This window comes from Cetorhinus maximus, chromosome 3 (genome assembly GCF_964194155.1).
Source record: "Cetorhinus maximus chromosome 3, sCetMax3.hap1.1, whole genome shotgun sequence".
NCBI classification, from domain to species: domain Eukaryota; kingdom Metazoa; phylum Chordata; class Chondrichthyes; order Lamniformes; family Cetorhinidae; genus Cetorhinus; species Cetorhinus maximus.
Genome location: NC_135881.1, coordinates 154,764,064 through 154,780,814, shown reverse-complemented (window position 1 = coordinate 154,780,814; position 16,751 = coordinate 154,764,064). Strand labels below are relative to the sequence as shown.

General features: G+C 42.9%; 1 protein-coding gene across 2 annotated transcripts in view; it reads left to right on the top strand.

The window, feature by feature from the left end:
- The window catches only part of ankhb (ANKH inorganic pyrophosphate transport regulator b), a 180,247-nt gene that overhangs the window by 85,977 nt on the left and 77,519 nt on the right, over positions 1 to 16,751 (top strand). For both annotated transcript variants that reach the window (XM_078539133.1, XM_078539132.1), the window contains exons 5-8: positions 4,047 to 4,217; positions 8,645 to 8,779; positions 10,381 to 10,473; positions 16,354 to 16,440. In XM_078539133.1, the coding sequence (XP_078395259.1) occupies positions 4,047 to 4,217; positions 8,645 to 8,779; positions 10,381 to 10,473; positions 16,354 to 16,440 (486 nt within the window). The remainder of the gene's footprint in view (positions 1 to 4,046; positions 4,218 to 8,644; positions 8,780 to 10,380; positions 10,474 to 16,353; positions 16,441 to 16,751) is intronic.

The following is a 16,751-nucleotide window of genomic DNA, read 5'->3' as shown; positions in this document are numbered from 1 at the left end:
TCTATTCAAGAGAACTTTTTTAACCACGTAACAAGCCCAATGAGAGGGGGTGCAATTCTAGATTTAATCTTAGGAAATGAAGTTGGGCAAATGGATGAATAGCAGTGGGGGACCATTTTGGAGATAGTGACCATAATATAGGTAGATTTAGCATCATTATGGAAAAGGACAAAGACCGAACAAGAGTAAAAGTTCCAAATTGGGGGGAAGACAAATTTTACAAAGCTGAGAGGTGTGCTGGTGAGAATGGACTGGATACAGCTTTCAGAAGGAAAAACTGTGTCAAATCAGTGGGAGACATTCAAAGGTGAGATTCTACAGGCACAGTGTAGACATGTTCCCACAAAGGAGAAGGGTGGTGCTGCCAAATCTAGAGCCCCCTGGTTATCCAGAAGCATACAGGCCAAGATAAAGCAGACAAAGAAAGCTTATGACAGTAACAAAAAGCTTAATACTGTAGAAAGCCTAGAGGAGTCTAGAAAGTACAGGATGAAGTAAAAATGGAAATTAGGAGAGCAAAGAGAGGATACAAAAAAAGATTGGTGGTAAAATCAAAGAAAATCCTAAGATGTTTTACCAGTACATTAGGAGCAAGAGGATAACTAAGGAAAAGGTGACGCCTATCAGAGATGTACATGGTAACTTGTGGGTTGATGCAGAAGATGTGGGCAGGGTTCTCAATGAACACTTTGTCTCGGCCTTCACTAAGGAGAGGGATGATGCAGACATTCTACTTAAAGAGGAGTGTGAATTTTTTTTATTCATTCATGGGATGTGGGCGTCGCTGCCTAGGCCAGCATTTATTGCCCATCCCGAATTGCCTTTGTTCAGAGGGCATTTAAGAGTCAACCACATTGCTGTGGGTCTGGAGTCACATGTAGGCCAGACCAGGTAAGGACAGCAGATTTCCTTCCCTAAAGGACATTAGTGAACCAGATGGTTTTTTGTGACAATGGTTTCATGGTCACCATCAGACTTCTAATTCCAGATTTTTATTGAATTCAAATTCCATCATCTGGCATGGTGGGGTTTGAACCCAGGTCCCCAGAGCATTACCCTGGGTCTCTGGGTTACTAGTCCAGTGACAATACCAATGTGCCACTGCCACCCCAAATATTAGATTCAATAAGCATAGTGAGAGAGGAAGTACTGGAGGGTCTGGCATCCTTGAAGGTGAATAAATCACCAGGGCCAGATGGATTGTATCCCAGGCTGTTGAAGGAAGCCAGGGAGGAAATAGCAAATATTCTGAGGATCATTTTCCAATCCTCACTAGATAGAGGCAAGGTCCCAGAGGATTGGAAGCCTATGAACGTTGTACCATTATTTAAAAAGGGTGTGAGGGATAAGCCAGAAAATTATAAGCCGGTCAGTCTGACAGTGGGCAAATTATTGGAAACAATTTTGAGAGACCAGGATAAGCTGTCACTTAGAAAGGCATGGATTGATCAAGGATAGCCAGCATGGTTTTGTTAGGGGAATATGGTGTCCTACTAACTTAATAGAATTTTTTGAGGAAGTAACAAGGAGGATTGATGAGGCAGAGCAGTGGATGTTGTCTACATGGATTTTAATAAAGCATTTGACAAGGTCCCACATGGCACGTTGGTCAGGAAAGTGAGATCTCATGTGATACAGGGGAAGGTGGCAGGTTGGATCCAAAATTGGCTCAGTGACATGAAACAAAGGGTAATGGCCGATGGACGTTTTTGCGAATGGAAAATGGTTTTCCGTGGTGTTCCACAGGGCTCAGTGTTGGGGCCCTTGCTGTTTGTTGTGTATATTAATGATTTAGACTTAAATGTGGGAGGCATGATTAGGAAATTTGCAGATGACCCAAAAATTGGCTGTGTAGTTGATAGTAAAGAGGATAGCTGTCGACTCCAGAATTATATCAATGGTTTGGTTGAGTGGGTGGAGAAGTGGCAAATGGAATTCAATCCAGACAAGTGTTAGGTAATGCATTTGGGGAGGGAAAACAAAGCAAGGGGAAACTCAATAAACAGGAAGTTATTGAGAGGGGTTAAGGAAGTGAGAGACCTTGGAGTACATGTCCACAGGTCCCTGAAGGTGACAGGACAGGTGGTTAAGGTAGTCAAGAAAGCATATGGAATGCTTTCCTTTATTGGACAATGTGTTGAGTACAAAAGCAGGGATGTAATGATGGAACTGTATAAAGCACTGGTTAGGTCACAGCTGGAATTTACCCTATCTAGGCACCTCATAATTTTGTACATCTCAATTAGGTCACCCCTAGCCTCCTCTGTTCTATGGAAAACAACCCTAGACTATCCAATCTCTCCTCATAGCTGCAACTTTCTAGCCCTGGTCTGGTCACCATATTACAGGAAGGACATAATTGCTCTGGAGAGAGTGCAGAGGAGACTTACAAGAATGTTTCCAGGGCTTGAAAATTGCAGCTATGAGGAGAGATTGGATAGGCTAGGGTTGTTTTCTTTAGAACAGAGGAGGCTAGGGATGACCTAATTGAGATGTACAAAATTATGAGGGACCTAGCCAGGGTAGACAGTAAAGACTTGTTTCCCCTAGTTGAGGGGTCAATTATCAGGGACATTGATTTAAGGCGATTGGTAGAAGGATTAGCGGGGACATGAGGAAAAACTTTTTCACCCAGAGTGTGGTGGGCGCCTGGAATTCACTGCCTAAGTTGGTGGTTGAAGCTGAAATGTTCAACTCATTTGACAGGTACCTGGATCTGCATCTGAACTGTTGAAACCTGCAAAGCTACGGACCAGGTGCTGGAAAGTGGGATTAAAGTGAGCGGCTAGTTTATTTTTCCCTTTTTTTGGCTGGTGTGGACATGTTGGGCTGAATGGCCTCTTTCTGCGCCCTAACTTTTCTATGGTTCTTATTCATCCTTCAATGCCCACCCTTCTAACACTGCAAGTCAGCCTCGTTGCTGTCCTCTCCATTGCCTATAGGGCATGGATGACTGCCTTGTGTCACAGAACTGTGCAGCACTCCACCACTCCCCACCCCATCAGATGAAGAGAAAGAAAAGAAGAATGAACATGCAAACCAAAGGCATGGTTGAAGAAATAAAAACAGAAATTGCTGGAAAACTCAGCAGCATTTGTGGAGAGAGGGAAACAGAGTTAACGTTTCGAGTGCATATGACTCTTCCTCCGTATGGTTGAAGAAGCAGTTCTTGAGAGCAGGGGAAAGAGATGGCAATGTGGAAGCTGACCTGTGTTATACTTTATGTGCAAGTCCTAATGTTGAAAATGGAAAATACTTCATTTCCTCAGCCGCTAATATTTTCTTCCTAAATTGCCCTCTATTATCATCACCATATCAATTCAACGCAACACCCCATCCCCACCCCCTTTCCGTTTCTTCCCCCTCCCTTTTGTTTTTTCCAATAATTTATATAGATTTTTCTTTTCCCACCTATTTCCATTATTTTTAAATCTATAACTGTAATGCCCTGTCAGTCTTTCCACCCCACCCCCACTAGAGCTGTATCTTGAGTTCTTAATTAGCACATTCTCTTAGATAATATCACCACCTTTAACACGTCTTTGTTCCTTTGTCTGTGACATCTTTTGATTATCTGCTCCTATCACTGCTTGCTTGTCCCTACTACCACCCCCCCTCCCCCCCAACTTCTCTCCCCCCCCACCTTAAACCAGCTTATATTTCACCCCTCTCCTAACTTTACTCAGTTCTGCTGAAGGGTCATGAGGACTCGAAATGTCAACTCTTTTCTTCTCCGCCGATGCTGCCAAACCTGCTGAGATTTTCCAGGTAATTCTGTTTTTGTTTTGGGTTTCCAGCATCCGCTGTAGTTTTTTGTTTTTACCTTGCACTTATAGACGTCTCCAACGTCAAACATCCCAAAGCGTTTACATAGAATGTAGACTGTTACCGAAATGGTAGATCCATGTAATTAACTTTACAAATTCAATATTACAAAGATCTGGTAAGACAAATGATTTTTGTCTTAGTGTATTCATTAATCTGCACTTCACATTAATTTAACTATTTGCCAGTCATTATCGTAATCTAATCTGTTTCTTTTCCAGATTGTATTTGTATCCATCTTGCTTCACAGTCATCTAGAATGCACAGAGCCTCTCCTGATTCCTATTCTGGCCTTATACATGGGAGTGATGGTCCGTTTTACCATGGTGGGCCTTGGATACTATAAGAATGTGCATGACATCATTCCTGAGAGAAGTGGACCAGAAATGGGGGTAAATATCAAAGTCAATTATTTAGCAACAAGAAAAGATTTTAAACAGTTTAGGATCTGTGGAAGTAATAGGCTGAACATTGAGTGGCATAACATAGCAAGTGTTAAAATAACTTTGCATATTAGTGTGGGAACCTTGGATAACATCCTCTAGCTAAGCTTTACAGACACACACAGCTGGAATTTGTAATATTTTAAAAGGTCTGATGCTCCTAGTCTCTAATTATTTACAATATGTGGTTTAATTCCTCCCTTTTGATCCTCGAGTCCCCTGCAACCTCTCAAGTCTTCTGCCAGTGCCAGTCTATAGCTGGCTTCTGGACGTTACACAAGCACAGCTTAGAATGATGTATTTCCTGTGACTGTGTTGAACTAATAAACATCACCTGCCCTGAATAGCACAGCTGAAGTCAACAACTCACATCTTTACGAAATTCTTGGCCCAATCTGTTTTGGATTTATACTGTGCTACATGGTTGATGAATTCAAAATGCTTAAAGGAAAGTTCTATCATTTTATTGGCTCGGCTGCCCGTTAAATCCCTTAGCCGTTTTAAAAATGAGGGGGGACATGTTGTCAATCTAATAAAAAATCTTTGTATCTACAACTACAATTTGCATCTATAGAATCTCTTTAAAAATCATGTCAAGGAATTCCGCAGAGGCATACAGCTTAAAGTTGGACAGCGAACCGAAGGAGGAGACACTGAGTGGTGGTGGGGTGACCTAAGGCTTGGTCAAAAAGGCCATTTTAAGGAGGATCGTAAAGGACATAGAACTGGAGAGGTGAAGGGATTTATGGAGGGAATTCCAGTGCAAGGGATCCAGGTGGCAGAAAGCATGGTCCCCACTGGTTGGATGAATATAGGGGAATGCACAAGAAGCCAGAGTCAGAGGAGCAGAGAATTCAGGGATTGGGTTGTAGGACTAGGGAAGGTTAGAGATAGGTGGGCTGAGACCATGAAAGGATTTAAACACGAGGAGTATTTTATATTTGAGGTCATGCAGTACTGTAAACCAATATATGTCAGCAAACTGACTTATCTGGAGACTGGCCAGGAGAGTGTTGGAATAGTCAAACCTGGAGGAGACAAAGACATGGAACAGGGATTTCAGCAGTGAATGAGATGATATGAGGCAGGGGTGCTTGCGCTATTACAGAGGTGAAAGTAGGCTGTTTTTGTAATGGAGAGGAAATATATCAGTTTGAGGTTGAGGTCAGAAAAAATGCTATAATTGTGAACAGTTTGCTTTAGACTAAAATGGTGCCTAGGGGGTGAGATGGAATCAGTGGCAATGTTACTGAGTTTGTGACGGGGACCAAAGACAATGGCTTTAGTCAACCCAGTGATTAACTGAAGGAAATTGCAGCTCAAAAATCCAAAAATGTCTGAAAACAATCAGAGAACACAGGAATGAGTAAAGGTTTTGCTGGGGACAAGGGTTGAGGTGAGAAAGCAGTTGAATAAATGTATGGCTTCAGTAGTAATGCGACAAATAGAGAGCAAAAGGTCTGGTAGTTGGGAGTTTGGAATTGCAGTTATAAACAACTTGGGGAAGAGTTATAAAAACAGAAAATGCTGGAAAAACTCAGCAGGTCTGGCCGCATCTGTGGAGAGAGAAACAGAGTTAACATTTCAAGTTTAATATGACTCTTGATCAGAACTGAGGAGAGGTTGAAATGTGATTGGTTTTCTGCTGTTGAAAAGGGTGGTGAGGCAGGTGGAGCAAAATAGGTCAGGGATAGGCTGGGGGTCAGGAAAGATTAAATGACAAAGATGCCATGGAACGCAAGACAAAGGGAGTGGCAATGATAGCATTAAAGACTAAAACAGGCATTATTAGCAGAAAAAGGGTCAGCACTGTTTGAAAGCAAAACATGTGAACAAAATACAGATTGGCACATGAGGGGGAAATCAAAATGGTGGACAGAGTTCATGGTCTGAAGTTGTTGAGCTCAATGTTGATTCCAGAAGGCTATAAAATGCCTAATCAGAAGATGAAGTGCTGTTCCCTCAGCCTGCATTGGGCTTCACTGAAGCATTGTAGCAGGCTGAGGGCAGAAATGTAAGCATGAAGCAAGATGGTGAATTGAAATGGCAGGCAAGCAATAGGAAGGTTGGGGGCCATGAACTCTGTCCACCATTTTGATTCCTGCCCCGCCTCCCCAAATGCCAAATCTTGTTCTCATGTTTCGCTTTCAGACAGCGCTGACCCTTTCTTTGCAAGCTCAACAATGTAAGCTGATGCACTTCTTCACTCAGCATTCCTCCCATTCTGGTCCCAATTGGCTTATGTCATTTTGTGACATACTCTCTCCCCATCTTGGCGCTGTGGACGCTAACCCCCTGCACCCTCCCCCCAGTCATCTGTCTGAGTGAAACCTTCCCCACTTGTACTCCCCCAGTACATCCCTATCCCTGCAGCCCCTTCCCCTGACTGAGGCCAGTTTCCCCCCTTCCCCATTGCAGCCCTAACCCTGCAGCCCATTAAAAACCACTCCCACCTTACAGTTGGTCTGGTAGATAGAGACTTGTCTCTGAACCCCCCCTGAAAGTGATGTGGTACTGCCTGCGAAGCCTGGTGCTGATTACCGTGAGTGCTGTGTGATGCAAGGTAGGCAAACGAATCTCAAAGTCACAAGTGAAGTGCAGGTCACCAGGTGCACGTCACTTTTATATACCATTGTGAAACACGTTGTTCTAATTGCACGCCGACATGCCCTGATGATCGAGCGTGGGAGGAATGATTCCAGCAAGGAGTCCCTATAATGAGATGCCAATATATTGAAGTTACACTCCCGACGTGCTGCGACAGGAACCACAGCCCACCATTGAAGGATAAAATACACAATCGTGAACTGGTTTTACACACTGTAAAACCGACTTCTGGCCTTCTTGCAATATTTTCCGCTCCCACCCGCCATGACACCTGCCGCAAATGGGAGCGGAAAATCCCAGCCTATGGCGCGGATTATCATTTCTAAAGGCTCTCCCACCATTGAGGTTAAACTGACTGGCCTGCAGTTACTGCGTTTACCCTTACCATTTTTTGAACAAGGGTATGACATTTGCAGTTCTCTAGTCCTCTGGCACCACCCCCAAGGAGGATTGGTAAGATATGGCCAGTAGCTCTGCAATTTCCACCCTCGCTCTCTCAGCATTCTTGGGTACATCGCATCCAGTCTTGGTTACTTACCAATGTTAAGTCGAGCCAGCTGCCCTAGAACCTCTTCTTTATCAATTTTTAGCTCATCCATTATCTAAACTACCTCCTTATTCAGTATTACTCAGGCAGCGTCTTTATCTGTGGTGCACATTACTCACCTTGAGCTACACTTCCCTGCTGCCAACCTTCACCTTGGATAATGCAGTTCCACCTTGCACTGACTAAGAGCAAGGGGAGCAGCAACAGCAGAAACAACACCGGCACCTTCCCCTGAGCCCCCTACTGCTCCACAGGGCAGAGGGGATAGACGCAGAACTGTAGCTCCAGGCAGGCGAGACCCCCAACACAGGATCTAGAGGCAGAGGTTCAGCTCTCTTGACATGACTGTGCATCAGTGCCTCAGGAGGCTCTTAAAGTTTGTAATTTATATGTGCAACCTCCTGGAACAAGAGCTCTTTTCCCAATAGTCACACATTGCCACTGGTGATCAAAGTGCTTGCTATGGGAGGGCCCGCTCCTCCCGCCCAGATCTCTACGGACAGCATTTGTGGAGTGACTGGAGGCACGGGTGTGAAAGAGATGAGTGTGAGTATTGACTGTCGAGACAGGGATGTGGGAAAATGCCTGGAAAGAGAGGAATGAGCGGAGCTGCAAGGTGCATTGTTCTGGGGAGTGCTGTGCAAGAGAGTGCTGGGAAAGTCAGAGTTTGAAAGTATCATGCTACTCACCCTTCCCATTCTCCTGAGGTTCTGGATCCTCTTGGTCCATTGTATCCAGGTTGAAGGGAACAAACTTCTGCTGCTGATTTTCTCGGCCACTTGTTAAACAGGTTGTCCTCTTCCTCCTGTCCTTGGTAAAGATCATCTCACTGGAGTCCCTCGGATCTCACAAGCAGGATCTCCAAGTAAGAGTGAGAGACCCAGTGAGTAGCCTCCCCAGGTTTCCTCTCCATTCTTGTATTTCCTGAAGCCTCAAAAATCCAAGAGCTGTTGAATCATGTAATCCATGCCACGGTACCTGTAATTAGAAATCCTTCTTTTGACAGATCTAGCATGCCATTCCTGCCCTTGCTGCCTGGCCTGGGAACAAAGAGGCAGAATGCTAATGCTGTGACTCAATTAAAGAGTCTTGGCAAAGCCCACTGCTTAATCAGCCAGGTTCCCAAACTGCTAATGGTCCCACTGTTTTGAAAGGGCCTAAGTCCATAGTGTTTGACTTTCTGCACTGTATTGAATCTGAACTTGTTACTTACACATTGCAGGGAGAAGCCACAATCAAGAAGATGCTGGCTTTCTGGTGGCCTTTGGCCTTGATTCTAGCAACTCAGCGAATCAGCAGACCCATAGTCAATCTTTTTGTGTCTCGTGACCTGGGAGGCAGTCCAACAGCTACGGAGGTGAGTTTGTTTCAATTTAGCAGAAATATTTGTGCCTGCTACCATAAAGCTATTATATTGTAAGTTTCATATCCACATGATCTACGTACAAACCTAATGTATGCACAATTTTACCAAGCCTCAGTTTTATCCTCAGTCAGTGGTAACACAACATGAAGCCTTATATTACATGTTGGTGGTTCCATATAGTATTTCCATCCATCTTGGCTTCTTGCAGATATGTGGATTCTATTGCCAGTTATAGTGGATTGATGATGTACTTTTAAGAATAACCAGTTCAGTGTTTTTATTTACCCAATAGAATAAAATTAAAAATGAGAAGGTGCCATGGTTTCTATTTGCAGCCATTATGTTATGTAGCAGTGTTTACTAAAAGAAGCACTACCTTCATGATAATTAAATTAAATAATTAAGCAAACCATTTTTTAAATTAATTTTGTTTACAACTATATATTTCCTCAAATTGCACCATCAAACACAGATCACTATTGTGAGATACAGATGTGTGTTTACAGCTCCTCTGCTTCTTCTCTCTTTCCAAAATCAACAGAAAAGGTTTGTCAACCATTCTTTCATGGTGTCTGTGCCCCTCTATAAATAATTTTCAGTTGATGTTTTGGAAGATTGAGCATCTGACATGCGAGAAATAATTTGGAACAGCATAGCTATCACACTAATTATAATTCAAGTATCCTCATGGCATTTAGAAATGTAGCTGTGATGTAACAGTTCTTGTGTAATTGTGTTAAAGCAGTACTATAATGAATTCTGATTCACTTATTTGGACTGCATGCTGAAGTAGAGATTGCAACATTTTTAAATTGTTAAGTATTTCAAAATTATTAGTGTGAAAGGAAATAGGAAAAGGGCAGGAAAATAGGAATAGAGTAAATGGGGGTAATTTTGGTGCCTGTAGATACTTGTTTTTCCCTGAAGAAGGTAATTTTTGATAATTAGAGGCAGTGTGCACATGCAAAGAGGGTTTACAGGAGTGACTTTTATATGGCACTGTTGCAAGCAACTGTATCATTTGCAAGTTGGATATTCCTCCTGAGCACAGAACTATATTTGTTTTGGTTAGAGGAAGAGTAGGAGGGGAAATGGCTACTCAGCAAGAGGAGTGCTTGGAACCACCCTTATCCTTCCAATAAAGTGTACAAGCCATGACAAACATCTCTACACTTGAACAATGCATGAGGAGGCTGTGCTTCATTAGGAAGGTAGTAACAGACTAGTCTAATGCTTCTGACCTATGGCCAACCTTCAGAGAAATCAAAGGTCACTGCAGGCCTGATTTATTGTTTTGCCTGCAGCTCATCGATATCAACTAATCTGCAGTCCATGCAACTATTAAGTGAGTGACTAATGCTTAATTTACTGGAGGAAATTTCTTCATCACTTCCCTCATGTATATCAGGAACTGGAAAATCAGACAGGGTATATTTCGGGTGGGTGATCCACACCTGCCAGTTTAATACCTGCAACCAAACTGAAAATTATCCCTTATATTTACAGTGGTATCTGGATATACGAGGAAGTTCTATATACAGCTTTTTTGTGAATTTACTGATATTTTATTTCTGCTTTCTTTTCACTTTAAGGCTGTTGCTGTTCTAACGGCTACATATCCAGTGGGCCACATGCCGTATGGCTGGCTGACTGAGCTCCGAGCTGTTTACCCTGCTTTTGACAAGGTAATGCTGAGCATGGCAAACGGATGAACTGTCAAACAAAAAAAAACATATTTGTTAACACAGGGGATACGCGAGAAGCAGGTCACCATGAGTATACAGTACACAAGTTTATTTGTTCATGTATTTTGGATACAACTAGCAATGATGCAATTTTTTTGTTTAAAGAAAGTTGTGTTTAGCCTCTAGAGGAGTATTTTGAAGGGTTATATTTTCCTTTTGTGACTAATGCTTAACCAAAAAGTGGGTAAGACCAATGAACCAGTAATGAGTGTTTCTCTTTTTTATTGCAGCCACTCGCAGGTAAAAATGTGTTTGTGAAAATCTGCTTGTTAAGGATTGTTAAGTCCATGTTCATGGCCAAATTAGAGTACATTTTTAACAATTATGTTAATTACTCATGATCAAATTGGTGAGGCCGTTTTACAAAAGAAAAGATTTCAATATTTTAATAGAGGACTAATGGAAGCATATAGTATCTATATGGAATTTCTTCAGCAACTAGCACTGTTTGTTATACAATACAGGGCCATTAAGCAATCTCTTGACAGAAACACATGGAAGTCAAGAATCTAATTACCCAACAATCAGAGATAATGCAGCTTGTCTTGTTATCTCAGTCTTGACAGATACATGGGCCGTCTAGTTTGTGATCAATCAAGAATGGATGCCTTTGAACACTGCTACTTTGGACATACAGTCAGACAGAAGAGTATACATGGCACAAATACTTCAGAAATGCGGAGATCAAAAGGCTGTAATAAGAAGATAGCAGGTGTTTGAGGAGAATGCAGCTGGGGTACCTAGGAGAAACATTGTTCATAAAATAAAATGATCCTAGGCAGTGGATCTACCAAAGCAGATGAAATGGGCTTAGGGGAGGTGATGGAATAGTGGTATTGTTGCTGAACTAGTAATCCAGAGACCCAGGGTAATGCTCTGGGGACCTGGGTTCGAATCCTGCCCAGCAGATGGTGGAATTTGAATCAGTAAAAATCTGGAATTAAAAGTCTGGTGATCATAGTCGATTGTTTTAAAAACCCAGCTGGTTCACTAATCTGTCGCGTTTACCTGATCTCACCTACACGTGACTCCAGACCCACAACAATGTGGTTGACTCTTAAAATGCCCTCTGAAATGGCCTAGCAAGCCACTAGGTTGTAACAAACCACTACAAAGTCTCAAAAAAGGAATGAAACTGGGCGGATCACCTGGCATTGACCTAGACACCGGAAACGACATCGGAAATCTCAGCCTTTTACTAACATCTGGGGGCTAGTGCTAAAACTGGGAAAGCTGTCTCACAAACTAGTGAAGCAACAGCCTTGCATAGTCATCCTCACGGAATCATACTTTACAGATAATGTCCCAGAAACCACCATCACTATTCCTGGGTATGTCCTATCCCACTCGCAGGACAGACCCAGCAGAGGTGGCAGCACAGTGGTATACAGTCGGGAGGGAGTTGCCCTGGGAGTCCTCAACCTCAACTCCGGATCCCATGAAGTCTCATGGCATCAGGTCAGACATGGGCAATGATACCTCCTGCTGATTACCACGTACTGCCCTCCCTCAGCTGATGAATCAGCGTTCTTCCATGTTGAACACCACTTGGAGGAAGCACCTGAGGGTGGCAAGGGTACAGAATGTACTCTAAGTGGGGGACTTCAATGTCCATTACCAAGAGTGGCTCAGTAGCACTGGTAGAACCACTACTGAACAAGCTGGCGGAGACCTAAATAACATAGCTGCTAGACTGGGTCTGCAGCAGGTGTTGAGGGAACCAATGTGAGGGAAAAACATACTTGACCTCATCCTCACCAACCTGCCTGCCACAGATGCAACTGCCCATGACAGCATCAGTAGGAGTGACCACCGCACAGTCATTGTGGAGACGAAGTCCCGCCTTCACTTTGAGGATACCCTCCATCGTGTTGTGTGGCACTACCACTGTGCTAAATGGGATCGGTTTTGAACAGATCTAGCAACTCAAGACTGGGCATCCATGAGGCACTGTGGGCCATCAGCAACAGCAGATTTGTACTCGAACACAATCTGTAATCTCATGGCCTAGCATATACCCCGCTCTACCATTACCATCAAGCCAGGGGATCAACCCTGGTTCAATGAAGAGTGCAGGAGGGAATGCCAGAAGCAGCATCAGGCATACCTAAAAATGAGGTGTCAACCTGGTGAAGCTATAAAACAGGACTACTTGTGTGCCAGCAGCATAAGCAGCAAGTGATAGACAGAGCTAAGCAATCCCACAACCAATGGATCAGATCTAAGCTCTGCAGTCCTGCCACATCCAGTTGTGAATAGTGGTGGACAATTAAACAACTCACTGGGGGTGGAGGCTCCGCAAATGTTCTCATCCTCAACGATAGAGGAGCCCAGCACATCAATGCAAAAGATAAGGCTGAAGCATTTGCTACAATCTTCAGCCAGAAGTGCCAAGTGGATGATCCATCTTGGCCTCCTCCTGAGGTCCCCAGCATCACAGATATCAGTCTTCAGCCAATTCGATTCACTCCACGTGATATCAAGAAACGGCTGAAGGCACTGGATACGGCAAAAGCTATGGGCCCTGATAGTACAGAAAAATTGTGCTCCAGAACTTGTGTCCCTAGCCAAGTTGTTCCAGTACAGCTACAACACTGGCATCTACCCAGCTATGTGGAAAATTGCCCAGGTATGTCCTGTATGCAAAAAACAGGACAAATCCAACCCAGCCAATTACCACCCCATCAGTCTACTCTCCATCATCAGTAAAGTAATGGAAAGGGTCATCAACAGTGCTATCAAGCGGCACATGCATAGCAATAACCTGCTCATTGATGCCCAGTTTGGGTTCCCCCAGGGCCACTCAGCTCCTGGCCTCATTAAAGCCTTGGTTCAAACATGGACAAGAGAGCTTGTCATCAAGGCCACATTTGACACAGTGTGACTTCAAGGAGCCCTAGCAAAACTAGAGTCAATGGGAATCGGGGGGAAACTTTCTGCTGGTTGGAGTCATACCTACCACAAAAGAAGACGGTTGTGGTTGTTGGAGGTCAGTCATCTCAGCTCCAGGACATCACCGCAGGAGTTCCTCAGGGTAGTGTCCTCGGCCCAACCACCTTCAGCTGCTTCATCAGTGACCTTCCTTTCATCATAAGGTCAGAAGTGGGGATGTTTGCTGATGATTGCACAATGTTCAGCACCATTTACGACGACTCAGGTACTGAGGCAGTCCATGTCCAAATGCAGAAAGACCTGGACAATATCCAGGCTTGGGCTGACAAGTGGCAAGTAACATTTGCACCACACAAGTGTCAGGCAATGACCATTTCCAACAAGAGAGAATCCAACCATCACCCCTTGATGTTCAATGACATCACCATCGCTGAATCCCCCACTATCCTAGGGGAGGGTTACTATTGATCAAAAACTGAACTGGACTAGCCATATAAATACCATGGTTACAAGAGCAGGTCAGAGGCTAGGAATCGTGTGAGTAACCCACCTCCTGACTCCCAAAACCTGTCCACCATCTACAAGGCACAAGTCAGGAGTATGATGGAATACTCCCCACTTGCCTGGATGAGTGCAGCTCCTACAACACTGAAGAAGCTTGACACTGTCCAGGACAAAGCAGCCCACTTGATTGGCACCACACCCACAAACATTCACTTCTTCCACCCCGACGCACAGTAGCAGCAGTGTGTACCATCTACAAGATGCACTGCAGGAATTCACCAAGGCTCCTTCAACAACACCTTCCAAACCCACAACCATTACCATCTAGATAGACAAGGGCAGCAGATACATGGGAACACCACCACCTAGAAGTTCCCCTCCAAGTCTCTCACCATCCTGACTTGGAAATATATCGCAGTTCCTTCACTGTCACTGGGTCAAAATCCTGGAACTCCCTTCTTAACCGCACTGTGGGTGTACCTACACCACTTGGACTGCAGTGATTCAAGAAGGCACCACCTTCTCAAGGGCGATTAGGGATGGCCAATAAATGTTGGCCCAGTCAGCAAAGCCCACACCCCATGAATGAATCTTTTTAAAAAACATTTTTTTCATGCTATTTTTGCACCTCAGTAGTCAATTCACTACTTACACTGGTTATAGCTGCTTGGGAGATGTGAAAGGCGTATTATTAACAGGTACATCCTAACTGCCTGCTCATTTTTTTGTATACAGATTACACGATAGGAATCAAAATGCACATACCAGAAAACAAATTTCTTGTACCTTTGTTTTTGTTATTTTCTACAATAAAGGACAGTTAACCCTTTATTTTGAAAACTTATTAAAATACATGAATCAGTCTGAATTTTGAGATGTATTTTTTAAAATTCAATCTTGGGTTTGAACATTACAGGCAAAGCCAGCATTTGTTGCCCCTCCCAAAATGCCCTTGATAAGGTGGTGGTGAGCCCCCTTCCGAACCTCTGCAGGCTTTGTGGTGTAGGCACATCCACAGTGATTTCTGTGGTGATGTGATGGAACTGAGGAGCTTGGAATTTCATTTCAGAGGGAAGTTAAGAGTCAACCATGTTGCTGTGAATCTGGAGTCACGTGTAGGCCAGACCAGGCTGGTGCAGTAAAAACAAATGGCTTAAAGAGCTCAGAAAAACTGCCCAGTGAAGCCAATGTCTTAAGTTCCCAACGTTGTGTATGATCCAATTTAAAAAGGTGCTATTTTTATTAGAAAATAACAGCAAAAATCTCAACCTAGTAATGATGTATGCATCCATATATCAAGACCTTTGCTGGAATGCAGAGGTGAAAAATCCACTGCAATCATTTTTTATAGTTTTGTTTAAACGAGATGTGAGCATTGCTGACAAGGCCAACATTTGTTGTTCACCACAAATTTAGTTCTATTGTTTCCTTCCATCCCCTCCCCACGCAAATTGAGCCAAATGTAAAAGAAAATGTTCAAAATCCCAATCTGGTTGCTGGCTTCCTGTACAGGAAGTGTTAATTGCTCTGAAACTCAAAACACATACATACAGCTCCTATTAGCAGCAGCATCACTCAGATGAACTCAAACTGTCCCTGGCTGCACTGTTTCCACTCGTCCAGTATCAGTAGTTAGGATTCAGAATTCTGTAATTACATCAAAATATATAGCAATGAGGTGACTGACTGCATTTCCTATGCAGTATGCTATTTCTCACCCTGCAGTGATGTTTTCTCAATTCTACTATTTTGGTAAAATTAATGATTGAAGCAAAAGGTGCTCCATAAAAACTTAATTGCTGAATTCCTACTAACCTTTCTCTCTTTTAAGTAAAGCAATTTTTTGCATTTTTAATATTGCTACATTTCTTCATGTCCATACAGGTGCTTTGCAGCAACACCTGCCTTACATTTATGTTCGAGTATGTTGCTTTTCCAGATTTCCTGCCAAGAACTGAGTGTTACGGATACAACACTGACACCGTAATTCCAAGATTCAAACTTTGAATGCCACAGTCTGTTCTTCTCCAACCAAAAATGTTGCCATCACAGTTACCAACTTGCTTACCAACACCTTCAGGGACTTCTGAGAAAATTAACTTGCTCCCTGCAGGTGTTCAAATATTTTTTCCAGTAACTGCACACTATAGCACTAAGTAGTCAAGCTTCTTGACAATTATGATGGCCAAATGGCTATCTAACTTCTTGAGCAACAATAAAGGGTCATTATTACAATTGTATTCTGATAATTTTGCCACTAGTAAAATTGAATTTTCAAAAATCGTGAATATAAAAACAATTTTCATTATCATTGACCAAAAAAGAATACTATTTCAGTTTTTACAAGAATAGATATTTTAAATCTTGCATTTTATTAATGTAAAATTAAGCTATCAACTTGAGTTTTTAAAAAATTTTTTACAGAACAATCCAAGCAATAAACTCGGGCACATCATCAACAAGTCACATATCAAGAGGTTTACTTTCACCTGTTTGGCTGTCTCGGTCACAGTGAGTATACAACCTCCAGAATGCTCTCATGTTGTTCCTAAGCTAATTTGACAATGTTGGGAGACATTGTTTGATATCTTTCATGAATTCCATTTACTGTATCCTTGGGATTCAAGCAACAGGTATGCCTGGATTAGATTTTTATTGAAACATTTGACCAGGAAGATAAAACTAACAGTAAACTTGTGATATTTGCTAATGATGCAAAATAGTAAGAGCAATAGAGATGTAGAAAACAGCCAAAACAAATGTGCAAAAGGATTCCGGGTATTGTGTCATTGGGAAAACAGATGATAAACAAAATACAATAC